This window comes from Leptosomus discolor, chromosome 20, assembly GCF_034619465.1.
Source record: "Leptosomus discolor isolate bLepDis1 chromosome 20, bLepDis1.hap2, whole genome shotgun sequence".
Taxonomy (NCBI): Eukaryota; Metazoa; Chordata; class Aves; order Leptosomiformes; family Leptosomidae; genus Leptosomus; species Leptosomus discolor.
Window position 1 is genome coordinate 2,485,123 of NC_141410.1, and position 25,892 is coordinate 2,511,014.

Below are 25,892 nucleotides of genomic sequence, written 5' to 3' on the forward strand. Positions count from 1 at the left end.
ACCAGAAGTACCAGGGAAACGAAAGAACAATTACATCCCCTGTTGTCACTTCATCAAGCAGGAGGAGCTCCCCAGAGTCTGGAGTGCCACAGATCTGAAAGACTCTGTTATGGAAGCGGGGACAAAGCGTCTTCGTGGGCAATTCCAGACCTCTCTGGAAATCATCGAATGGAAGGCCAAAAACGGTGGGGATTTGCTGGCGCTTCACTGAGCTGAGTCAGCTCTCTACAGGCTCAAAGGACTGCGAAACTAAGTCAAGAGAAAAGGAAAGGAGCAGAGCAGCCCAGAGGCTGATTGCACTGGCGGCCTGCGAAGACACACTTACCCCATTTCTGTTTCACTGCTCTACATTTCCCCACACTGGGAGATCACAACCGGCAGCTTGGGTTTGTTGTTTGGACCCGTCGGCACATTCTGAGGACAGACAAACGTATAGCGTTAAACCTCATAAAAGCTCGGCAAATCCCGCGAGTGACAGGTACTCCAAGACCGGCTGAGAGAGAGATGCCTACAGCATCAGGAACCGGGAAATCCAGACACAGCTCCGAGTCGCACAGAAGCACCATCATGCATTTGGGCAACGGACCCAGCCATAAGCTGCTGCACTCTCTCTGCGGGCAGAGGTTTGGGATACAGACCAGACCCCGATCCCTCCAAGGGGAGGGAAGGCACAGAGCTAAAGCCAGAGAGCTCCTCCTGAGATACAGCAGGCATCACGTCGCTTGAGGCTGCTCTGGCCTAAAGCTTGAAAGTTACTAATTACAGCTGCAACACGCGAAGCAAACTTGCCTTTGTACGGCCTTTGCGGAATCCAAACACCAGACAGTCCCACAGCAACCCTCATTCTGAACCTCTCCTTCTGCTGGACTCAGCTGCTCCTTTCTGAGTCTCTTACTTATTTCCCTCAACTCGCCCCTCGCTGCAGTGACGCACAAGGCAGGCACACCGCAACCCTGCCATCGGTGCTCCTGGCAAAGAGGGTCAGCAACACGTGCATCACACCGCGCCGTACCCTTCCTTGCACGGGACCTGTTCTCAACACCGGACGGGGGTCAGCTCTGTGCTCGCCCCGCTTCCCAGACCGAGGGTGGAGGCCCTTGCGCACATTAGCCAGGCGCGGGCCAGGGAGTTCAGTTTCGCCTCTCTCGATCTCACCGCTGTTTGTTACATCTCCTCATCTCCTCAGACACCCAGTCACGACGCTGGAAGCCCTTCAGGAGATGACTTTCATTTTTCTTATCAAACACGCTGATCACGGATCAGCAGAACTGATCATTCAGCATCCACGGAATAATCCCGGGCAACGGCACAGAAGTGATCTGCTTCACACCCTCGTCTGGGTTGCTGACGGAACAGCTTTTCAATTCAGCTTCCCCAACAAATGCAAAGCGTCGCAAATAAAGCCACAGGAACACAATCCCCGCTCAAAGACCAACCAGCAACCACGACAGCACAGCATTTCTAAAGTCAATCTATAGGACAGCATCTGCCTCAACGCCTTTCCTGCCATTTTATAACAACGACAACCGGTAACACCAGTTATCAACGCTGCTGTTCCCTGGTACCCTGTAAACAGACAGCGGCAGAGAACAGAACCACCCTTGTCAATCCTCTGTACCACTTGCCCAAGGGGACGTTCGCGGAGAAATAGGCAAATTCAACTTACTTCCATTTTTCTCATGACCAACAGCCCATCGACGATTTTACCTAGAATGAGAAAATTCTTCCATCTCAATACGGCCGGATTTACCTTTGCTCCCCGCCACTCATCACAGGTACATGCACTTTTGTTCCCGCTGGAAAGTCTGGTGCAGTGTAAAGCTACTGGCCACGTCAGGGCTGGCTTCCGAGCTCTAAACGGGCAAAGGAAACGATCCCTCTTAAAACGTGCTCCACAGGCGAGGGGCGAAGAACAAGCAGTCCCCGGCTGTTTCTTCGAGCAGCTGCGCCACAGGCAGTGTCCCTCAGCCGGGACGCCAGGCCGCCGCTGCCGGTACTCACCGAACACGACGGGTTTCCAATCCAACCAGTCACATTTGGAGCACGTAACGAAAAACTGACAGCATTTTTACTTATCGCTAGCCAGCTGCGGAAGGACCCAGCTGGGAGGGACCACGGCTTGGCCCGGCAGAGCGACTCCGGAGCCACGCCGCTTTCACACAAAGCTGCCGAGACCAGCGCGGGATCCCTCGTCCCACGCCACGGCACACTGCTCGCTTAGCTGTGTCGTGACACCTCTTTCTGGGCCGTGCTTGGAACGGGAGGAGTAACTAATGCACATGGCGAATGCTCTAAGCAAGTGCTTTAAGGGCAGGGCAGCTGAAAGAGCTGGGCGAGAAGCAGCTGCGGACAGGAACGCTGCAGCACCGGCTCCGCTTGCTGTCTGTGGCCAAAGTCAGGGTACTGTTCCTACCAGGCAACGGGCAACGCTTGCAGTTTTTCCTACAGCGTGGAACAGGAAGCCTATGTTAGCAAAGGCACCCTGGGAACGCTGCTACGGCTTCGGAACGCCCCACCTCTTTGCCTCCCCCTTGCTGAGGTCAGTGCTCGGTAACAGCATCGGGGAGGAAGAAAACCCCACCGCTTGCCACCCTACACAAACCGCAAGAGCCACCAAGCTCTTCTCAAAGCTCATCGAGCAAAGCCTGCCCCAGCCCTCCAACGGGGGAAAAGAAAGGATGCTGCAGGATCATCATCGGGACTTCGCTGTTCCTCCACGCATTAACCCACGAGCAGCCTTCTGACGAGCACTTACACAGCCGGTCTTTCAGCCCTTGGGTCCAGCGGTGGAGATGTCTGTTGCCTGGCAAATACCCGATACACCCAGGAAAAGGGCACAGAGAAAGTACCTAAAGCTTTTCCGTCTTACAACGGCAGTGTTTTCTACTCACCATAGAGAGCAGCCCAGGAGCAGAGTGTTTCAGCTTGAAGTTTTCGTCGGCAAAAGGACCCCTGTATATACTGGCTACTCCGGTGCCGTCTCCCTGGGTGACAGAGGTGCCCCGTCAGCCTCAGCGCTTGTTCTGAGCCAGCGCTACCCAACGGTTCAGTTTATTAAAACACAAATTTAAAAGCCCCACGCAAAAGGACAGGGCTCAACTCTGCCCCAAATGGATGCTCCCCTGCCCTCCATACGCACCAGGAGCCAACACATTCAATGTCTGGTGCAAGCCCTAATGCTTGAGCAGCTCCAGGGGGAGGAATAAAGCCCGCGGGGGCATCGCAGCAGCATCGCAATTAGCGACCACCTAAAGTCTGCTGCGGCTGAGCCGCCCGCCGTGCGGTCACTCCCCTCAGCGACTTTCAGACAACCAAGTTTTAGGAAGTTTGGATTAAAAAACCTTCATCACGCCCCCTCACGTTTTGAAACACTTCCAGAAATGAAATCATTTTACTGGGTCCTAGGACAGCCAAGAGACCCCGCGGTCCTCCAGCCTTCCCCACACACTCTGCTTCTCCCCAACTCAGAGCACGACCACCACTGCCGGCACAAACTCTGTCCTCTTTTGGCACAATTCACTGACAAAAAGTTCGTTTGCACGGAAACGATCTCTTGCACCACATGCTTCTCGGTTGCCTACTTAAGGTCACTCTCCGCAAAGCAAAGACAAACTCGCAGGGTTTCTTGTTCGGGGGGACAGGAGAAGGCGGGGAAGGACAACAGGGTAAAAAAAAAAAAATCTTTGCCAATTTGAAAAGCCTCGAGCTGTACTGCCACGGGGCTTTTTAGAGAGGAACTCTTTGGGGGAGGAGAGGGTATGTGCACACAAGACTCACGATTCCTTTCCAAGTACATTACAGCCTGCTGCAGTGAGATGGCAGCAAAGCTACAAGGAAACCTCCAGTGACTACTGGGGACCTCAAAAGAGAGCCAACAGATCCCCCAAATCAGCACGCACCCTTGGAAACAGTGCCTATTACACCACGCAGGAGAAGCCCCAAAGGAATACAGAGGTACATACGTTTACAAAGTCACCTCCTTGGATCATGAAATCCTTTATCACCCTAAACAAGGAAAAGAATACTTAGTTCTCAGCAGACAAATGCCTCAAGAAGAATACTACGTGGTAAAAAGGAGTTTGGCCTCGCAGCAGCACCACGGAAGTTATCAGGGCCTACGAACGCTACAGTCTCAAGTCTACCACAAATATTAACTACTGGTTGCTATCAGGTGATTTGGGAGCCACTGCTCTTCGACCAGGGACAGCGATTAGGTGACAGATGCCAGAAAATGATCTCTGACCTGGCCCACCAGGAACGGGGGATCCCTCCCAGTGACCCCAGCGTACACGTCTGACAGCGCCCCCAAAGCCCCCACAGCTACAGAAGGACAATTAGCTGCCACCCACAAAGGCCTCCCAGACCAGTAACGCCTTGAAGGCGCGTCTCAAAACCCCAGCTGGCTCAGGCTGCTATTTAGGTGCCTGAACAAAAGCAGGGGAATTACCTGTGGAAAGTGCTTCCTTTATAACCCACAGGGACACCATCTTTCCTGCAAGGAAATAAACAGGAACATCACTGCGACTCACTGGACAGCCCACGCAAAACCCTCCCAGGGATCCGGAGCCCCAAAGGGCTGCCCTGTACCTCAGCAGCTGCCTTGATACACAACCAAGCGCTGCAGCCTGGCTCTCAGCTGGTGCTCTCGGAGGCACAGGGAAACCTCCGGTGGGCCCTGCACATGAACTGACGTCGTTCCCTACAACCTCCACACCATCACCTTGACGGGATCCCGCGGCAAGCTGCAGCACGGGCGGCTGCGAGTTGCAGACAGGCCGTTCTAGAGCGACCTGAGCACGAACACAGTCATGCCCAAATGGCAAAGTCTGCCACCTCCGCGACTCACCGACGAGCCCGGCACAACTTCATCCCAGCAGGTTTCTCTCCCTCTTTCCTTTTGTACTGGGACAGTGAGAGAAAATCCCAAGTGACCCTTCTTCCTACTTGCCCAGCCCTCTTTCTCGCAGTAGCCTACTTAAAAAGACCCACTAGAACCCACTCACCTGAATTCCCCCGTACAAAACTGCCTGGAAAACAAAAAAGAGAGCAGAGCGTGAGGCACATCCGTCGGCCCGTGGCAAAATAACCGGGCGGCGAGGAGAGCCCTACCGTGACCTTAAGGCAGCCCCCTTCATAGATGCACCGGGCCTATCGGAAGCTCCACCGAGGGAGCAGAGAGGGACCGGAGGCCTTCACCTTCCAGCCAGACGGGCTCCCCCGGGGATCAGCATGCTGCACCGTCACATCTCTCTGGCAACGCAGAGAGGAGCAAAGCAGGTGCAGCAGTTCGCGGGGGCAGGCAGTCGCTCTGCCACCAGAGACGTTCCTGCACCGAAAACCCTTCGCAGGCCGGCTCCAGGCTGAGCCGCAGGAACGCCGGCCGCTCCTCACCTGAAGTTCTCCGCCGTTTTGGGGACAACGTCGGCGAACAGCTCCATCTTCATGCGGCCGACCTCCTGGGCAAGACGGCGGCCACATGAGCCTTCTGGGCCCCACTCGCACCCACCGGCCTCCCCACCGCTGCACCCAGGCAACTCCCGCCAAGTCAGCCTCCTGCTGCAACCCCAGCCCCGCAAGCCCCCTCCCGATGCAGCCCTGCACCTCCACACCCCTCCCCCGCAGCACTGCCCCAAGCCCCTGCCCACGCGCCCCTGCAACCCCACAGCCCCCGCTGAACCCCGACGCGCCCCTCCAACCACTTGCGCCCCTCACAGCCCCACGACGGACCCTGCGACCGCCCCCTCCCAGCGCACCCCCACCCTTGCGCTCCTACACTCCCAACGAGACCCAACAGCCCCCCCCGCACCCCGGCCAACCCCCTCCCGCACCACCAACAAAAAGACCCCGCCCTGCACCCCTGGCCGCTCCCCTCCCCTCCCCTCCCCAACAAGCCCCCCCCGCCCTCCCGCTGCACCCCCGCAACACCCCACCGCACCCCCGCCGGCCCCTCCCGCTGCACCCGCGGCCCCCGGCCCCGCCGCGCGGCTCCCGAGAGCCCCAGGGGCCGGGGCCGGGGCCGGGGCCGGGGCCGGGGCCGGGGCGGCGGCGCCCTCGCCCACCTGCCCGCCGATGGCGACATCGAAGAAGACCACGGGGTTGTTGGGGTTGGACGCCAGCACCGCCATCGCGGCCGCCTCTCCCGGCAGCGGCCGCGGCAGCGGGAGGCGGGGCGCGCACGCGCCTTCCCTCGGCTGCCCTCCCTGCCTGCCGGCGGGCAGCGGCGGGGGCTGGCGGCCCCGCAGCCGGGGCTCTGTGGCCCCGGCCCGCCCCGGAGTCGACCCGCCAGGCCGGGCGGCGCCGGGAGGGTGCCAGGGGCCTGCGGAGGGCTTGAGGAGATTGGCGTTCCCCTGGGCTTTGTCCCTCGTGGGCAGCTCTCGGCTCCCTTCTTGGCAGGGCCGGGCTGCTGCCCTCTGGCCCTTGGCGCCGGCCCCGCCGGGGGAGACCCCAGCCTGCTGCCTCCAGGATGGCTCCTGCCCCCGGGGCTTTCCTGGGCAGCTTGGCAGGGCCGGGCTTCAGCAGGGGGCAGGGCCTGGCCTTCAAGCACGTCTCCTCCTGCCTTAGTGCGGGCCTGCTGCAGCGCAGAGGGTAGACAGGCCAGCTCCAGTGCCCCACGGGAGACTTCAGGGAGCGCTGGCGAGCGGCACTGCTGCGGCCATCACCAGATTGAGGATTTGGGGCTACTGCTTAGCGACCCCCTTGCTCTTCCCACCTTGCCTTGAAGAGCAAGAATTCTAATTGGCGAATAGCAGTAGGAGAGACGAATGATTATGCTGGGAAAGTAAGTCTCAAAGGGAATAAATGATCAAATACGAAATACAATCTCTATTGCCAATGCTGCTAGCACGCCCCTGTAAAATCCCAGACCGAAGGTCTTCATTAACCAATGCTCTGTTCGTGGTTAGAAACAAGGACAGTCTGTTGTAGTCCAAGATGTCTGCCAGACAGGATTTATTACGGTACCCGCTGTGTGTAATCCTTGAATCATGACCAAAGCAGCTGCGAGCCAAGGACGTGTTCCCTGACCATCCGCAGTCAATTCGAGGAGCGGTCGAGACCTCCGACTCACGGGCCACCTGCCCAAATGATAGCCCCTACTCAAAGGGGAACAATGGACAGAGGCTGTGCGCTAATTTGCATCAGAAGCGAGGAAAGAAGAACCAGTCATCGAGAGGAAGAGAATGAATATGCATTGTATAAGCTAAATACGTATGAATTGAATATAGAAATACTCGTTGGTTGCAGTGTGCAGGCGGACATCCTTGGGAAGGATCCCGTGTCCCCGGTGCGCAGCGTTAATAAAGGACGTCTCTACTTCTCTAACTGGGTGCAGAGAATGAATCTGAGAAAACTCAACAACAACTCAGCGTTATCGAGCGGGGATTCTTTATGACGGCGCCGGGCAGCACGGGGGATAGCTCCTTCCATCCGTGCTCCAACGGGCCAGCAAAACACATCAGTTCCTATACACAGAAATCATACCCCTCCGTCAGATTCCCTGAGTGGTGATGAGTTCCCAGCGTTCCTAGTCTTCCTCACCTGTCCACCAGTTGAATCCTTCTTCTTGAGCACAAACCTGGGCCCCTTCTCTGATGCAACCTGTTGTAACAATCAGTCCTGTACTAGAGGCGTCTCCTTGATGTCTGGAGCTTTGTCTCCTTAAGGTCTGGCAAGATGTCAGCTATTTATCAGCTTTGCTCAGCAAACAGCTAAAACCATCCTTGCAGGGGAAGAAAAACTCAGGAGAAATGCAAGTAAAGCTTTTCGGTATCTTAGTCAGGGATTGTCAGGGGTTTAACTCTTTCAAGAAGTTTTTCTGACCGCTGCAGGTTTGCAACAGCACCTCTGGGGAGAAGGGCTTGACATGCACCCAGGCGACCGTGAAAGTCATTGTGCGGCCCTTGACCAAAGGCAAGGCCTTGGGCTTGTTGCTGGAGAACATCAGCATCCCGGCGCGCCCAGGAAGGAGAGGGGCCTTGAGGTGCTCTGTGGATACGACGGGGACCCTGACTAAGGATTACCTTCTCTGTTAACCACCTGGATATTGGGGAGGAACCCACGCTTGGAGAGTTTTCCGAGGAGCCTAAGTGGAGGGGGAGCTGCTGATCTGCTGACGGGCAAGGCTTCTGTACGGGGTCCTGGGGCGCTTGGGAGGTGCCCGGGGAGGACGTGCAGCGTGATCCAGACCCCGACGGGACTCCCTCTGCACTCTGCCGTCCCCGTGGGCCCCGCTGGCTCCCCGCCGCGTCTCCCGCGGGGGAAGAGCCCTTGCGTGCACACCAGGAACATCTAAGGCTTTGCCCCAGGGTGACTCCACCCGGGACCCTCTTTCGTTTCCTGAGTGCCCAGCCCACCCCCATCCTCTGTCTCCACCAGACTCTGACAAGGGGCCCCAATCCAGACTTCAGCCTCGGACAGAGCACTCGCCGCTCACCCCCTCGAGCCCACGGGGAACGCAAGAAAAGCACCAGGCCCCTTGAGGGTGCCCTTCCTTGCGCCTCTTCTTAAGCCCGGCCTTGAAGGAGGCGTCCAACCCTAAGGCAGTGCCCAGAACAGATCCCTTTTGACTGCAGACGGGCTGCCGGGGGTAGATCTGACACACCAGTGCCCCTTGCCTCTCCCTCTCGCGGGGACGGCAATGCCCCCAGAGACCCAGCAGGAGCATCGACACCGTTTGAGGCCGTCTGCCCCCAAGCCCAACGGGACGCAGCGGAAACGAAGGAAGAGCGACAGCAGGGAACTGCAGCCTCCGGCAGCCTTCAGCAGAGGTGGCTCCAGGGCAGCAGCCAGGGGGTTGTGGGTGCTCCAGAAGGAAGCCCGAGCGGTCCGGGCTGTCCCAAACGGCATGTCATGGTGACCGGGTTGCCCCGACAGGTACACGGAGGAGTCGTGAAAGGCACAGCAAAGGAGACGGGGTGCAGGAGAAAGTGCAGCAAGGGAGATGGGGTGCAGGAGAAAGCACACGGCGGGGCCTGGAGATGCAGCCAAAGGCACAGCAAGGAGTTGGGGGAGCCCGAAAGGCACACCGCGGGGCCTTGGGCTGCTCAGAAAGGCGTCCTTAGGGGCTTTATCGTCCTGAATGGCAGTGCAATTGCCGTGGAGACCACTGAAATTCACACCTGGGGGGCTGGGGCACCCTGAAAAGCACAGCCGCGGGCGGCAGGAGCAGCTAAAGGCTAAGTGAGACGTGCAGGGGAAGCCCAAAAAGCCGAGCAAGGGTCTCGGAGCAGCCCAAAATGTACCCTGGTGGCCTGGGGTAGCCCTCTGGCAGACAGACAGAAGGCTCTACGGTGTACCAAAGGGCACACCCACACACCCAGGGGTTTTGGGCGCACTGAAAGGCACGTTGAGGGGCGCGGGGAGACCCAGCATCACACCCAGGGGTGCAGCGTGTGCCCAAATCCATGCGCAGGGGGGCTGGGCACACCAGTCGCTTCCCCTTGGCCCCGTGGGCTGTGTGTGTGCAGAGAGGCTCTGAGCGTGCGGGCCCCTCTGCCCCGCCCAGCCCCCAGAGCCTTATGATGTCACTCAGCCGTTCATGACGTCAGCGCACAGGTCCACTAGACCTGGGGCGCTGGCACAGTCCCTGCACACACCGTACCTGCTGGTGCTGCTGGTGCTGTGCCAGTGGCTCTGGCGGTGCTGGTGCTGCCAGTGCAGCCAGTGCTGTTGCTGCTGGTGGAGCTGGTGGAAGCGGTGCTGCCGGTGCCGGCGGTGCTGGTGCTGGTGTCACTGGTGGAGCTGGTGCTGGCGGTGGAGCTCAGCCCGTAGGCAGCTGCCCGTGCCCTGCCAATCCTCGGGGCTCGGCTCCGCCGCTCGCAGCCGGCCCCCGGCAGCGCCCGCCGAGTCCTGCCGGCCCCTGCTGCCCGGGGAGAGGGGAGGCGAGGCCGTGCAGTGCCCGTTCCCACGGGGCCATGAAGAGCATCTGGCGGTTCCTGCGGCGCAGGACGGCGCGGGTGGTGCCCGAGCCCTCCGGGAGCCGTCGTGCCGATGAGCTCCGGCCGCACGGCCGGGACCAGCTGCACCCTGCGGCCGCCACCATCGACTGCGCCCCGTTGCGGCCGGTGCAGGAGCCCGACACCGGCCGCTGGGGCAAGGAGTCTGCCCTCTGTAAGGCGCCACCAGACCAAGAAGCCGTCGAGGAGAGCAACAGCTCTGGGGGGGCGGTACGTAAACCCAAACATTTTAAATTGCCGTCCTCCTCGTAGGACGGCGCTACACGCCAGCGTGAAATCAGACCTTTCCTCGAGTCATGTCCGATGCAGAGTTGTTGACAACTCTTTTCTAAGCTGACGTCAAGCTGGTGGGAGTCCTGGTTCTCGGAAATGCTGCCCCTCTCCCCTCTTCTGAGCTGCTTTCCTAAGTTCTGCCAATCTGTGCTCTTTATCTCTGAACAGACAGGGTCGTGTTCATCCCCTTCCCACCCGAGCCCTGGAAGCCATCAGCCGTCAGATATCGTTGATGCGGAAGTGCTTCAAATAATTGTCCGATTGCTCAGCGTGCGTGAGCACATGTCTCTGGTGCAAGAAACCAACCAGAGCTTGTCTCAGCAGCTGAGCAGAGCTGAAAGAGAAGTGGAAGAACTGAGAAAAGCCCTCTCGGAAAAGACATCGGCTTTACACGTAACACAAAGAGAATTACTTCAGGTCCAGAATCAAGCAAAGGAGCAGCATGCTGTACTCCTTGAGACAGACCAGGAGACGAAAGACACCATCGAGGAGGCAGAAGAGCTGCAGGAGGAACTGGCCAAGCTGAGAAGTGAAAACCTTTTCCTCCGTCGGCAGCTGGGAGAGGCGCAGGAGACCGCCCAAGCACAAGCGGTGAGTGATGCCTTAGGAAGCGAGGCCGTCAGAGTAGAAGAAGGGGTGAGGTGAGCACTGCCCCCTTTTGATGGAATTGCAAAGGTTTTGGCAAGCCCTGAGACGCGCTTAGACATCTGTATGTACGCGTATGCACTGACTGGCTTTACCCCGCTTCCTACTTAAACGCCCTTAAGATTCCCAAAATATTTTAGGAAAAAGGTCTGTTATTTGTGGGAGCATACCCAAGATAATAGAAGCCAAATCTGATGGCTCCACTCTTGTCTCTAAAACTCGGGGTCTCTGAAAATACTGGCAGTAGGGCTGGCAGGCCAGGAAGCCCAGACCACCTTCTTGCCGAGGAGATGTGCTGCAGTTTGCTACCTGGTAAATGGCAAAAGCTTGTGTTTTCCGTGGCATCACTTCTGCCGTGTTCTTGCACTAATCAGTGGGTTGGGTTCTGAAGTGTGCAGGATCAAATGAGGTGCAGAAAAGGATTATTATTGCTAATTCCTGATAAAGTGTCTGGTAGCCATTGGAGAGGTGGTGCTTCTCATGGGCTTTGACACCAAGACGTGCAGAAGTGCTTTGAGTAGAAGCATGGAAACCTTTTGTTCCTGTGACTCAGACAGTGAGGGATCAAAGGGATCCGTATCAGATCCTGGCCTATACATTCAGAAGGTTTTTAATCCATGTCCAAATTCAGTCCGAGATTTCAAAGCTGCAGCAAAAGCTAAAGGATTCAGAACACCAACTCCTGCTGGCAGAGGCCCATGTTTCAGACAAGAAACTCCTGGAGGGGGAACTGAAGGGGACCCGAGCAAATGAAGCTTGTGCGCAGCAAGAACTTCACGAGGAGCGGCTGAACAGGTACCCAGAGCTGGGGAAGGGCTGTGCTGGGTGCGGAGGGGAGGCGTGTGCCAGCAAATGCTGCTGGGCCAGCCTGCAGCTCCCTGCTGCAGCTCCACGGCTGGCCCTAGGCGGGCTCAAGGAGTCAGGGCAGCACGGGGTTTACCTCCTTTGTGTCCTTTGGACCTGCCAGTGTCCCTGGCAGAGCTCCCCCCATCCCCTCTGTGTCAGATTTGAAAGAGCTTTGGAGGCTTCAGCTGCCTCAGAAGGTGCGTGGCCCCTCCTGCCAGCCCAGTGATTTGGTTTACCCTCCAGCTGCCGGCAGGGCCCTTTCTTGTGCCGCTGGCATTGAGGATCCCGGACACAGCACGCACCTTTCACGTGCCACTGGGAGGTGGGGACAGCCAGGACGTCCTGATTTCTTTCTGCCCTCGCTGTTGCCCAGGGCAGGTGCAGAGCAGCGTGGTGTTGGGTTTAGATCCCAGCCAGCCTTAAATTCACGGAGGCAGGCCTCCACGTCAGTGTCTCACTGTCAGCCCAACGTGCTTTTAGGAAGCCCCTGGAGCAGCAGGTGGAGGAGCTGCAGCAGCAGCTCCAGCATTTGGGGGACGGAGACGTCGCTGGCCAAGACCCAGACGGAGCTGCCAGCCAAGACCGACTGGAGCGAGGTGAGCTGCCGCACAGACGGGTCCTCCTCAGCCGGGGAGATGCCGTGCTGGCGGCTGACTCCGTTTCTAAAGACTGTGTTTAAAGACTGAAGCTAATGGGACGGAGGAGTGACATTTTCAAACTCTGTCGGGGCCCACGGTGGGATTTAGAGATCAGCTTGGTGCCCAGGGTTTTTGGAAGCGTGTCTTCACACAAGAGGTGATGAGCCGTAGAGGACCGCTGCTGCCCAGGACTGCGTGACTCACGTCCCAGGCTATGGGGCAGGAGGGAGCTCGAGCTGTTTCTCTGCTGGTGTAGCCGGGATCCCCACGATCCGCGCCAGATGGGCAAGGGAAGGCAGAGGGGCTCTGCAGCTCCGCTCCCTGCCTGCTGGAGACCCAGCCCAGTGGACTCGGTGACGGCCTGCGGGTGCCATGGAGGGTGACGGACCGTCTGAGGAGGCTCTGGGGTAGATGAGGGCCGCCAGCTCCTTGGCTGGAGGAGGAGTATCCCAGACTTGGTCCAAGCGAAAGGCACCGACTGTCGCCCTGCGCTGCCTCACAGAGAGGCTGGGAGGAGCGTTGGGGCCGTGCGGGTGGCGGAGGCTCAGATGGAGTTTGCAGAATGACTCAGGAGAGGAACTTTGTTTTGTTTTCAGCTCCCCATCACGAGAACCACCAGGCTCTCTCAGCACCCTGCAGGCCACGCGAGACGTGAAGCCTGAAGGAGAAGCCGCAAGCCAAGACTCATCCTCAGGCTTGTCCCCCTCGCAAGCTTCTGAGATTGGGTACTTGAACGTAGCTTTGCCCGGAGAGACCACAGCCTCCAGCTGCAGGAGAGCCAGAGCATCAGCACTCGTTTGTAAATATAGGAGTGTTTTTAACAGTGGCGTGTTTTGGAGAGCATTACTGTCTGTGAATTGTTCAAGGAAGAGTCCTCTACTACCAGCCTACATTTGGACAGTACAGAATTGTTTGGATTACCAAGTGCAATGCCTGTTACCTAGTAGTCAGAGCGGGGAAATATTTGAAAGCTGGGTTAAAACAGGTCGGTCGTTTGACTGCTTGTTGCTTTTATGTTAGGAGAGCAAAAGTTTTCCAAAACTGAAATTTCAATTACATGTGCTTTACCAGAAGTTCTTTCCTTTTACATCTGACCGCTTGGAGGAATTACAGGGGATGGATGTTAACCTGACAGAAGATTCTACAGTGATTCCCTTTTCTAATCACCCTGATGGCGCAGCTGCACGGGGAAAGAGGTTTGTGAAATCTTGGCTTTTGGGCTCTTGGGGCAATCGCCAAATCGGCTGACCTGGCGATTTCTGTCATATAGTTCAACCACAGGATTCGACAGCTTTTTTGCAACTCGCCCAAGCGTCAGGGTGTGCGTGCGTCACCCCAGATCCCCCCGGAGGCTGGCATTTGTAGATAAACTCCGTAAAATGGAAGAGGGGTGGAAGGGGGTGAAGCCACCGGATCTCCCCCTGAACCCCAGTTCCTTGCCCAGTCCAAAACTCCAAGCTTTGGAAATGAAACTGGGAGAAGCTGCCTTCCAGCACGTGCCCACTTTTCTGCGCTCCCCTCGATCTGTACTCGGACCCGGTCGTTCCCCTTTGCTCCTGCTCTTCCCCCTTCCACTTTGCTTCGTGCAAGCCTGCGGAGGGGAGCGGGAGGTACCCGAGCACTGAGGGAGGGGACGAGAACGTGCGGAGAAGGAAGATGGGGGGCAAAAGGAGGGGCTCCGAGCGCAAGGATGACAGGTCCAGGGGCCAGAAGGGAGATGGAGGGGGCGAGGGAAATGGAATAGGCGCAGCAGCAAGGAGGGGACCTGGACATCCAGAGGAGCAAAGAGGGGAGATCCTGAACGCTCGCTAGGAGTGACGGAGGGGCCTCAAGGCCCCTTCCCCAGCCGGGGGCAATCCCAACCACAGCCCTGGAGCCACGGGGCAGAGCGGCCGCGCGGGCGGCCCCCGCCTGCGGCCCCGCTCCCAGGGCTGGGTGCAGCCCCGGCGCTCCCGGCTGCCGGGAGAGAAGCGGGAGTCAGCAGGCGGGAGCCCGGCAGCGTTAATCCCCGCGGCGGGGCGGGGCGGGGCGGGGCGGGGAGGCCGGGGGGGGGGACGTGGCGGAGCTGCCTCAGACACGTCCTGAGTGCAGTTAAAGCATCGCCATCAGCCCCCGGAGAACGGCGGCGGGGGGGGGGCTGCGCTGGCGGGGAGCGGACGGGCCCAAGCGCCCCGCTTGGCGCTTGAAGCCGGGTGGGGGACCGGGTCTAACCCCCCGCCCCAGGGGGCGGGCAGCGCGCAGAGGTCCCGAGCCCCGTGCCAGCCCTCGCGGGGAGGAGGGCAAAGGGTCTGCGCTTTGCCCACGGCAGTTTGGGACCTGGCTGAGGTGCCCCTCGGCCCCTCCACGCTGCAGATGCAGGGCCCAGGCTCGGCTCCCTCTGCCTGCGCTTGCGCTGCGCCCCCAGGAGCTCCTTTGCTTTCACCTGCCCGGGCAGTTCCTCCCAGAAAGAAATGCCTCCTGCTGGAGCCGTTTCGGAGCCAGGCTGCAGCCCCGGGCCAGAGGGCTCTTCGCAGCCTTGTCTTTAATGAGCCTTTTCCTCAGCATCCCATCCTTCCTGCCCAGGGGAGCTTCTCTGCCAGAGGGAGGGGGAGAGACTGGGGGGCAGCTGCCCTCCCTTCCCCTGAGCCCTTCTCTAAGGATCACCTTTCATTTCACCTCCTCTTTGCCTCCATCCCCTACGTCTTCACCTTACGTGGGCTCAGAGAGATCCAAGAGCTCTGCTGAATTCCCCAGGGGCAAGGTCCGGGGGAAACCCAGCCTTCTTGTCCACCAAGTCACTTTCCTCGGGCACTTGAAAAATGGGCTTGCCGGTCACAGATTCCTAGCCCTGCCCTTGCCTACGTCACTCCTCCCTCAGAAGAGGAGACAAACCTCACTCACCGGCAACCACCAAGAAGGTATCGGGGAGCTGACCCATCACTCCACCACCTTTCCGACCAAGGCGTATCCCCTCGGCATCAGCCCTTGCAACATCACCCCCAAAGGACTGCCCATTCCCCCATCCTAGCGTGAAAACTGGAAGCCAGGGACCCAGCTTCCCACGTTACACCACGGCCAGGGGGGGACTGGGGCCAAGGTCAGCCCATCGCAAGAACCGATGGGGGGGTATGGCCATAGGCCTTGTCAAGCTATCTTGGTCACTTACGGTTCCAGGAGATCTCCAAGTCGGCTAACGAAGGAAAGAGCTTTCCAACAGTCATACAGTCCCGCAAGGGATCTGCATCGGGACCGTGACCTTGAAACCAGAAGGATATCAAAACTGGACGATGCTCAGGAAGTCCAGAGAAAAACAAGCCTTAAAATACAATGGCAAATAGGGAATCCACCATGCAAGGGACCCTAGGGGAGGAAATTGTGGAGACACCTTCAAATCTCGGTGATGAAGCCTGCGAGGATGTTCATTTGGGGAAGCTCTGTGACCCCTGCTACGCGGGAAGCGAGACTAGCTGATCGCAGTGACAGAAACACATGCATCAGGCTGAGAAAGAGCTGCTGCCCCTGAAGCGTGGAGGCAAACTCTAACTCGCAGAGAGTTCCAAAGCAGGTCTGTTTAGCACGGCGCTGGGTGCAAGGGGGGTCGCTCCTCCTAGCTGGCACACGGGTCACATTCTACAACTCTCTGTATTACCTCAAAACATGCATATTCATGAGCGTCTGCAATTAGTTCCGAGAATAGCTGGGGATATTATAATTGTTTCTCAGAAAGTATTATAACACGTTTCCTCCTCTTGGCGCGCGCGTGCTGTCATCTGGTGGTCGTCCTTTGGGGACTTTCGGAGGAAGGCTCAGAGTCTTCTTCATCGTGTACTTTCTCATCCAAGCTCTTCCTACTGTCTCAAACATTTCAAGGCTGCTTCTGCTCCCTTATCCTGTGCTGGGTCTAGCTAGCTAATTGCTGCTCACTACTAAGCTATGCTAAATTCACTCTTTACTCCCCAGATCAAGCCTGGAGCCAGCAATACGCTGCTTTCCCTCAGGAAAAAGTACAGTGAATTTGGGTACCCGCCTCAGCAGTGCAAACCTCAGCACTGCAGCTGGCAGGCAGAGCTCCCCCGAGCCGCCTGCAGCCAAGCTCCTGCCTCAGCAGCCCCCCAGGGAAGGGCCATCTGGACACATTTCCCGAGCAGCACCGGCAGCCCAGCCTCTCTCTTTTTGGTCACCTCTATTTCACAGCTGTCACCAGCTTCCAGTTTGCTCCTCGCTCTTGGGAATCTTTAACCCTCCTCCCACAGGAGAGACCCCTCTGGAAAGCGTTCTCGGGGCTGCAGAGGAAAGGGACGGTGTGCTTTGTGTTTCTTTCATCACCTGGGATTCTGCAGGTACAAGCAGGCGAGATGCCTCGGGCTGGACAGAAGTGAGCACGAGTGACTTCAGGAGCTGTGCAGCCCCAGGAATGGAGACCTGGAAATCCCGACAGCCGGAGCCTGCTTCAAGGACTTCAAACAGCCCCGAGACAACAGAGCACACCAAAGCCCGCCTGCAGGATCTGTCCTCCAGCACATCAGCGCTTGCCACCTCGCGCTGGGTAACGCCCAAGCAAAGGGCGCGGCCCGCACCTCCCCAAGACAGCCCCACACAACACACTCCTGCTGCCCGAGGAGCGGCGGGACGTCCCCGGGCGGTATGAAGCACCTGCAGGTGACAGAACAGGCTTTGTCCCAGCTCCCTTACGTTTTCATCTGCCGGATGAGGAAACTCACGCCGTAGCCCAGCCCCCCCGAGGGGCGCTTGCGTGTCCCCCAGCAGGTAGGTCAGCTTGCAACCCAATTCTGGAAGGAGAAAGTCAGTTTTTCCACCGACCGGCAGCCTCAGCTGCGCCCTCGGTAACCGTGCAGGATAAGGAGGCCCAATTTCTGCTCCTAGAGCATAAGCATTCTTGGCTTCCCAGCCCAAAGCCCTGCCCTAACACCCACGTCGCACCCAGGTAAATTCCTCTAACGCCCGTGCCACACGACAGCCCGACGGCCTCGTGCCGCCACGCGCCAGGGGAGGTTTTACAAACGCTTGTTTACAACACGACTCGCCCCAGAGCCCAGCAAACTCACGGGGATGGAGCCTGCGCCGCGCCAATTCCTTGTGCTTCAGCAAGGCTGCGTGTAGAAAGGCTCTGGCTGTTCCCAAGACGCCAAGAACCTCTCTGCCAGGCAGCCCGACTTACCTGCCCAGTAAAGGAGCTGCTGTAGGACGGCACTGCCGTGCTCTGCCATGCTCCCTTCACCCCTTCTTGCCCATTTCGCAATCGCCCAGCAGCAGGGCCCCGCACCACCACGCCCAGTAGAAGCTCCCTGCTGAACCAGCTAGGGACAACACACGTTGCTGAAGACTCTGCAGTCCTCCTCACCTGAAGAAGAATCTCTTCCCGAGCACGTCAACTGATGCGCTCTGCACGCATATTTAACAAAATTCTTTATTTACATTTCAAAATGTGAGAAAACCCAAAAAAGGTAAGATGCCAATGATGAAGTAATTTCAGGAGAACGTCAAGAGCGCGGATCTGGCCTGCAGAGAGGACTGGGGCAGTGGGGGAACCGGCTGGAGATGGAACGGCATGGAGCCAGCACAGGCCTAAGCACCGGCAAAGGAACGCTGAAACGCAGAAGAAACAGGTCCGAAACGCTGGACGGCCATTCCCGACTCATCCTACAACAGCAAGACCGTGCAGTGACACTGGGTGCCGCCTCAGCGGTTTTCACGGGAGCGCTACTTGCTGCACGCATCAGCTCACCCTGAGCCAGAGAACGCGGGCGTCCTCCTGGGTCTCCATGCCGGGCCTCTGCACCCGCCTCCGAACCCAAACCCACCAGCGCCTCTTTCTCCCGGCTGATTTTAAAGGGTCTGGACAAGTAACTGACTCAGCTGGCTGAAGCTGGGCAAGGCAGATGCCCTCCTTGTCTCCAGGCAGCTGAGAGGCAGCAGGCTGCAGAAAGGCAGTTCCTAAAACCTGGCTGGGAAGTCAGCGAGGTGGCACCGGCCTCGTCCCTAGAAGGGAAAAGCTGCCGGTCTCAAGCTGGATCTTGGCCAGAGATCATGTGCTCCAAGCAGAAATGATGAACAAGCCTGGGCCTGAGGACAGCCCTAAAGGGGACCCCACCCATCAGCACGGGTCTGCCCATCTGCAAGAAAGCCTGGGAACAAGGTCGTCCCTCTCTTCAAAAGCCTATCGACGCCACCAGAAGTACCAGGGAAACGAAAGAACAATTACATCCCCTGTTGTCACTTCATCAAGCAGGAGGAGCTCCCCAGAGTCTGGAGTGCCACAGATCTGAAAGACTCTGTTATGGAAGCGGGGACAAAGTGTCTTCGTGGGCAATTCTAGACCTCTCTGGAAATCATCGAATGGAAGGCCAAAAACGGTGGGGATTTGCTGGCGCTTCACTGAGCTGAGTCAGCTCTCTACAGACTCAAAGGACTGCGAAACTAAGTCAAGAGAAAAGGAAAGGAGCAGAGCAGCCCAGAGGCTGATTGCACTGGCGGCCTGCGAAGACACACTTACCCCATTTCTGTTTCACTGCTCTACATTTCCCCACACTGGGAGATCACAACCGGCAGCTTGGGTTTGTTGTTTGGACCCGTCGGCACATTCTGAGGACAGACAAACGTATAGCGTTAAACCTCATAAAAGCTCGGCAAATCCCGCGAGTGACAGGTACTCCAAGACCGGCTGAGAGAGAGATGCCTACAGCATCAGGAACCGGGAAATCCAGACACAGCTCCGAGTCACACAGAAGCACCATCACGCATTTGGGCAACGGACCCAGCCATAAGCTGCTGCACTCTCTCTGCGGGCAGAGGTTTGGGATACAGACCAGACCCCGATCCCTCCAAGGGGAGGGAAGGCACAGAGCTAAAGCCAGAGAGCTCCTCCTGAGATACAGCAGGCATCACATCGCTTGAGGCTGCTCTGGCCTAAAGCTTGAAAGTTACTAATTACAGCTGCAACACGCGAAGCAAACTTGCCTTTGTACGGCCTTTGCGGAATCCAAACACCAGACAGTCCCACAGCAACCCTCATTCTGAACCTCTCCTTCTGCTGGACTCAGCTGCTCCTTTCTGAGTCTCTTACTTATTTCCCTCAACTCGCCCCTCGCTGTAGTGACGCACAAGGCAGGCACACCGCAACCCTGCCATCGGTGCTCCTGGCAAAGAGGGTCAGCAACACGTGCATCACACCGCGCCGTACCCTTCCTTGCACGGGACCTTTTCTCAACACCGGACGGGGGTCAGCTCTGTGCTCGCCCCGCTTCCCAGACCGAGGGTGGAGGCCCTTGCGCACATTAGCCAGGCGCGGGCCAGGGAGTTCAGTTTCGCCTCTCTCGATCTCACCGCTGTTTGTTACATCTACCCATCTACTCAGACACCCAGTCACGACGCTGGAAGCCCTTCAGGAGATGACTTTCATTTTTCTTATCAAACACGCTGATCACGGATCAGCAGAACTGATCATTCAGCATCCACGGAATAATCCCGGGCAACGGCACAGAAGTGATCTGCTTCACACCCTCGTCTGGGTTGCTGACGGAACAGCTTTTCAATTCAGCTTCCCCAACAAATGCAAAGCGTCGCAAATAAAGCCACAGGAACACAATCCCCACTCAAAGACCAACCAGCAACCACGACAGCACAGCATTTCTAAAGTCAATCTATTAGACAGCATTTGCCTCAAGGCCTTTCCTGCCATTTTATAACAACGACAACCGGTAATACCAGTTATCAACGCTGCTGTTCCCTGGTACCCTGTAAACAGACAGCGGCAGAGAACAGAACCACCCTTGTCAATCCTCTGTACCACTTGCCCAAGGGGACGTTCGCGGAGAAATAGGCAAATTCAACTTACTTCCATTTTTCTCATGACCAACAGCCCATCGACGATTTTACCTAGAATGAGAAAATTCTTCCATCTCAATACGGCCGGATTTACCTTTGCTCCCCGCCACCCATCACAGGTACATGCACTTTTGTTCCCGCTGGAAAGTCTGGTGCAGTGTAAAGCTACTGGCCACGTCAGAGCTGGCTTCCGAGCTCTAAACGGGCAAAGGAAACGATCCCTCTTAAAACGTGCTCCACAAGCGAGGGGCGAAGAACAAGCAGTCCCCGGCTGTTTCTTCGAGCAGCTGCGCCACAGGCAGTGTCCCTCAGCCGGGACGCCAGGCCGCCGCTGCCGGTACTCACCAAACACGACGTGTTTCCCATCCAACCAGTCACATTTGGAGCACGTAACGAAAAACTGACAGCCGTTGGTACTGGGACCACTGTTTGCCTGGGGGGAGAACGGCAAAATACCAACAGTGTACAATCAAAGACTTGCCAAAACCGAAGGCAGACGCGCCTCACGTAGGAAAAAGCTGTTGCTCTAGACCCAGCCTAGCTTCTTTTTAGCTTGTGGCTACACAAACCACGGGCAGCAGATACGCATCCGCAGGAGAGCACCCCGGGCTGGGACGCGGCACGCCACCCAGTCTGGTCATGCCGCTCTCACCAACTTCCCACCGTACTTCTACGCAGGCACGTTCAGCACAAGATCGCGCTGAAATCTGGGCTCTAGGGCACGCTCCTGAAAAAAGGCCAAACTTTTTGGTGGCGAGTCCTTCCTGGCTGCAGTATTGTCCCGGGGAAAACTGAAGAGATAGAAACCAGGGCAGAAAAAAAAAAGCAGCTTTCTGCTAGTTGGAAGGTTTCCTCAGGACAAACCAACCCAAACGTGTCTGTTCTGACGACCAGGATGAGAAAGGCAACGATCCCAGCGGCACAGGGCTCACGGAACAGCGCGATGCGGACGGCAAATTGAATTCACACCTGAGCGCAGCACCCGGAGCGTGCGCGCTCTGCTAAGAACACGGCTCTGCCACGCTTAAGTCCATTCCGGTTTTTCAAAGCTCTTTGGACACCCACGAGATACTAAAGCCCGTTTCTGGGCCGGCAAGTGAACTGGGCACGTTTTGCAGCTGCAGGGCTGCACGGGACACAGTCCCGTGGCATTTTTACTTATCACTAGCCAGCTGCGGAAGGACCCAGCTGGGAGGGACCACGGCTTGGCCCGGCAGAGTGACTCCGGAGCCACGCCGCTTTCACACAAAGCTGCCGAGACCAGCGCGGGATCCCTCGTCCCACGCCACGGCACACTGCTCGCTTAGCTGTGTCGTGACACCTCTTTCTGGGCCGTGCTTGGAACGGGAGGAGTAACTAATGCACATGGCAAATGCTCTAAGCAAGTGCTTTAAGGGCAGGGCAGCTGAAAGAGCTGGGCGAGAAGCAGCTGCGGACAGGAACGCTGCAGCACCGGCTCCGCTTGCTGTCTGTGGCCAAAGTCAGGGTACTGTTCCTACCAGGCAACGGGCAACGCTTGCAGTTTTTCCTACAGCGTGGAACAGGAAGCCTATGTTAGCAAAGGCACCCTGGGAACGCTGCTACGGCTTCGGAACGCCCCACCTCTTTGCCTCCCCCTTGCTGAGGTCAGTGCTCGGTAACAGCATCGGGGAGGAAGAAAACCCCACCGCTTGCCACCCTACACAAACCGCAAGAGCCACCAAGCTCTTCTCAAAGCTCATCGAGCAAAGCCTGCCCCAGCCCTCCAACGGGGGAAAAGAAAGGATGCTGCAGGATCATCATCGGGACTTCGCTGTTCCTCCACGCATTAACCCACGAGCAGCCTTCTGACGAGCACTTACACAGCCGGTCTTTCAGCCCTTGGGTCCAGCGGTGGAGATGTCTGTTGCCTGGCAAAGACCTGATACACCCAGGAAAAGGGCACAGAGAAAGTACCTAAAGCTTTTCCGTCTTACAACGGCAGTGTTTTCTACTCACCATAGAGAGCAGCCCAGGAGCAGAGTGTTTCAGCTTGAAGTTTTCGTCAGCAAAAGGACCCCTGTATATACTGGCTACTCCGGTGCCGTCTCCCTGGGTGACAGAGGTGCCCCGTCAGCCTCAGCGCTTGTTCTGAGCCAGCGCTACCCAACGGTTCAGTTTATTAAAACACAAATTTAAAAGCCCCACGCAAAAGGACAGGGCTCAACTCTGCCCCAAATGGATGCTCCCCTGCCCTCGATACGCACCAGGAGTGAACACGTTCAATGTCTGGTGCAAGCCCTAATGCTTGAGCAGCTCCAGGGGAAGGAATAAAGCCCGCGGGGGCATCGCAGCAGCATCGCAATTAGCGACCACCTAAAGTCTGCTGCGGCTGAGCCGCCCGCCGTGCGGTCACTCCCCTCAGTGACTTTCAGACAACCAAGTTTTAGGAAGTTTGGATTAAAAAAGCTTCATCACGCCCCCTCACGTTTTGAAACGCTTCCACAAAAGAAATCATTTTACTGGGTCCTAGGACAGCCAAGAGACCCCGCGGTCCTCCAGCCTTCCCCACACACTCTGCTTCTCCCCAACTCAGAGCACGACCACCACTGCCGGCACAAACTCTGTCCTCTTTTGGCACAATTCACTGACAAAAAGTTCGTTTGCACGGAAACGATCTCTTGCACCACATGCTTCTCGGTTGCCTACTTAAGGTCACTCTCCGCAAAGCAAAGACAAACTCGCAGGGTTTCTTGTTCGGGGGGACAGGAGAAGGCGGGGAAGGACAACAGGGTAAAAAAAAAAAATCTTTGCCAATTTGAAAAGCCTCGAGCTGTACTGCCACGGGGCTTTTTAGAGAGGAACTCTTTGGGGGAGGAGAGGGTATGTGCACACAAGACTCACGATTCCTTTCCAAGTACATTACAGCCTGCTGCAGTGAGATGGCAGCAAAGCTACAAGGAAACCTCCAGTGACTACTGGGGACCTCAAAAGAGAGCCAACAGAGCCCCCAAATCAGCACGCACCCTTGGAAACAGTGCCTATTACACCACGCAGGAGAAGCCCCAAAGGAATACAGAGGTACATACGTTTACAAAGTCACCTCCTTGGATCATGAAATCCTTTATTACCCTAAACAAGGAAAAGAATACTTAGTTCTCAGCAGACAAATGCCTCAAGAAGAATACTACGTGGTAAAAAGGAGTTTGGCCTCGCAGCAGCACCACGGAAGTTATCAGGGCCTACGAACGCTACAGTCTCAAGTCTACCACAAATATTAACTACTGGTTGCTATCAGGTGATTTGGGAGCCACTGCTCTTCGACCAGGGACAGCGATTAGGTGACAGATGCCAGAAAATGATCTCTGACCTGGCCCACCAGGAACGGGGGATCCCTCCCAGTGACCCCAGCGTACACGTCTGACAGCGCCCCCAAATCCCCCACAGCTACAGAAGGACAATTAGCTGCCACCCACAAAGGCCTCCCAGACCAGTAACGCCTTGAAGGCGCGTCTCAAAACCCCAGCTGGCTCAGGCTGCTATTTAGGTGCCTGAACAAAAGCAGGGGAATTACCTGTGGAAAGTGCTTCCTTTATAACCCACAGGGACACCATCTTTCCTGCAAGGAAATAAACAGGAACATCACTGCGACTCACTGGACAGCCCACGCAAAACCCTCCCAGGGATCCGGAGCCCCAAAGGGCTGCCCTGTACCTCAGCAGCTGCCTTGATACACAACCAAGCGCTGCAGCCTGGCTCTCAGCTGGTGCTCTCGGGGGCACAGGGAAACCTCCGGTGGGCCCTGCACATGAACTGACGTCGTTCCCTACAACCTCCACACCATCACCTTGACGGGATCCCGCGGCAAGCTGCAGCACGGGCGGCTGCGAGTTGCAGACAGGCCGTTCTAGAGCGACCTGAGCACGAACACAGTCATGCCCAAATGGCAAAGTCTGCCACCTCCGCGACTCACCGACGAGCCCGGCACAACTTCATCCCAGCAGGTTTCTCTCCCTCTTTCCTTTTGTACTGGGACAGTGAGAGAAAATCCCAAGTGACCCTTCTTCCTACTTGCCCAGCCCTCTTTCTCGCAGTAGCCTACTTAAAAAGACCCACTAGAACCCACTCACCTGAATTCCCCCGTACAAAACTGCCTGGAAAACAAAAAAGAGAGCAGAGCGTGAGGCACATCCGTCGGCCCGTGGCAAAATAACCGGGCGGCGAGGAGAGCCCTACCGTGACCTTAAGGCAGCCCCCTTCATAGATGCACCGGGCCTATCGGAAGCTCCACCGAGGGAGCAGAGAGGGACCGGAGGCCTTCACCTTCCAGCCAGACGGGCTCCCCCGGGGATCAGCATGCTGCACCGTCACATCTCTCTGGCAACGCAGAGAGGAGCAAAGCAGGTGCAGCAGTTCGCGGGGGCAGGCAGTCGCTCTGCCACCAGAGACGTTCCTGCACCGAAAACCCTTCGCAGGCCGGCTCCAGGCTGAGCCGCAGGAACGCCGGCCGCTCCTCACCTGAAGTTCTCCGCCGTTTTGGGGACAACGTCGGCGAACAGCTCCATCTTCATGCGGCCGACCTCCTGGGCAAGACGGCGGCCACATGAGCCTTCTGGGCCCCACTCGCACCCACCGGCCTCCCCACCGCTGCACCCAGGCAACTCCCGCCAAGTCAGCCTCCTGCTGCAACCCCAGCCCTGCAAGCCCCCTCCCGATGCAGCCCTGCACCTCCACACCCCTCCCCCGCAGCACTGCCCCAAGCCCCTGCCCACGCGCCCCTGCAACCCCACAGCCCCCGCTGAACCCCGACGCGCCCCTCCAACCACTTGCGCCCCTCACAGCCCCACGACGGACCCTGCGACCGCCCCCTCCCAGCGCACCCCCACCCTTGCGCTCCTACACTCCCCACGAGACCCAACAGCCCCCCCCGCACCCCGGCCAACCCCCTCCCGCACCACCAACAAAAAGACCCCGCCCTGCACCCCTGGCCGCTCCCCTCCCCTCCCCTCCCCAACAAGCCCCCCCGCCCTCCCGCTGCACCCCCGCAACACCCCACCGCACCCCCGCCGGCCCCTCCCGCTGCACCCGCGGCCCCCGGCCCCGCCGCGCGGCTCCCGAGAGCCCCAGGGGCCGGGGCCGGGGCCGGGGCCGGGGCCGGGGCGGGGCCGGGGCGGCGGCGCCCTCGCCCACCTGCCCGCCGATGGCGACATCGAAGAAGACCACGGGGTTGTTGGGGTTGGACGCCAGCACCGCCATCGCGGCCGCCTCTCCCGGCAGCGGCCGCGGCAGCGGGAGGCGGGGCGCGCACGCGCCTTCCCTCGGCTGCCCTCCCTGCCTGCCGGCGGGCAGCGGCGGGGGCTGGCGGCCCCGCAGCCGGGGCTCTGTGGCCCCGGCCCGCCCCGGAGTCGACCCGCCAGGCCGGGCGGCGCCGGGAGGGTGCCAGGGGCCTGCGGAGGGCTTGAGGAGATTGGCGTTCCCCTGGGCTTTGTCCCTCGTGGGCAGCTCTCGGCTCCCTTCTTGGCAGGGCCGGGCTGCTGCCCTCTGGCCCTTGGCGCCGGCCCCGCCGGGGGAGACCCCAGCCTGCTGCCTCCAGGATGGCTCCTGCCCCCGGGGCTTTCCTGGGCAGCTTGGCAGGGCCGGGCTTCAGCAGGGGGCAGGGCCTGGCCTTCAAGCACGTCTCCTCCTGCCTTAGTGCGGGCCTGCTGCAGCGCAGAGGGTAGACAGGCCAGCTCCAGTGCCCCACGGGAGACTTCAG

At 58.2% G+C, this 25,892-nt stretch overlaps 2 protein-coding genes across 3 annotated transcripts; both read right to left on the reverse strand.

Annotated features, from left to right (window-relative positions):
• Positions 1-345: 345 nt before the first annotated feature.
• On the reverse strand, positions 346-6,125 carry LOC147414035 (peptidyl-prolyl cis-trans isomerase H-like). The gene is made up of 9 exons (XM_086476315.1): positions 6,060-6,125; positions 5,392-5,456; positions 5,004-5,027; positions 4,448-4,492; positions 3,963-4,005; positions 2,870-2,984; positions 2,002-2,165; positions 513-611; positions 346-414 (listed from the first exon to the last, which is right to left on the reverse strand). The coding sequence occupies exons 1-9, from the start codon at positions 6,123-6,125 to the stop codon at positions 346-348; spliced, it is 690 nt and encodes a 229-aa protein (XP_086332441.1).
• A 12,736-nt stretch (positions 6,126-18,861) lies between these two features.
• LOC147414036 (peptidyl-prolyl cis-trans isomerase H-like) lies at positions 18,862-25,393 on the reverse strand. Of its 2 annotated transcripts, XM_086476055.1 has the most exons (9): positions 25,328-25,393; positions 24,656-24,720; positions 24,268-24,291; positions 23,712-23,756; positions 23,227-23,269; positions 22,157-22,249; positions 20,525-20,612; positions 20,190-20,230; positions 18,862-18,937 (listed from the first exon to the last, which is right to left on the reverse strand). In XM_086476055.1, the coding sequence occupies exons 1-9, from the start codon at positions 25,391-25,393 to the stop codon at positions 18,869-18,871; spliced, it is 534 nt and encodes a 177-aa protein (XP_086332181.1). In that variant the 3' UTR covers positions 18,862-18,868. The 2 variants fall into 2 exon arrangements, with proteins under 2 accessions (XP_086332181.1, XP_086332182.1); XM_086476056.1 differs by lacking the exons at positions 23,712-23,756; positions 24,268-24,291.
• Positions 25,394-25,892: the final 499 nt, after the last annotated feature.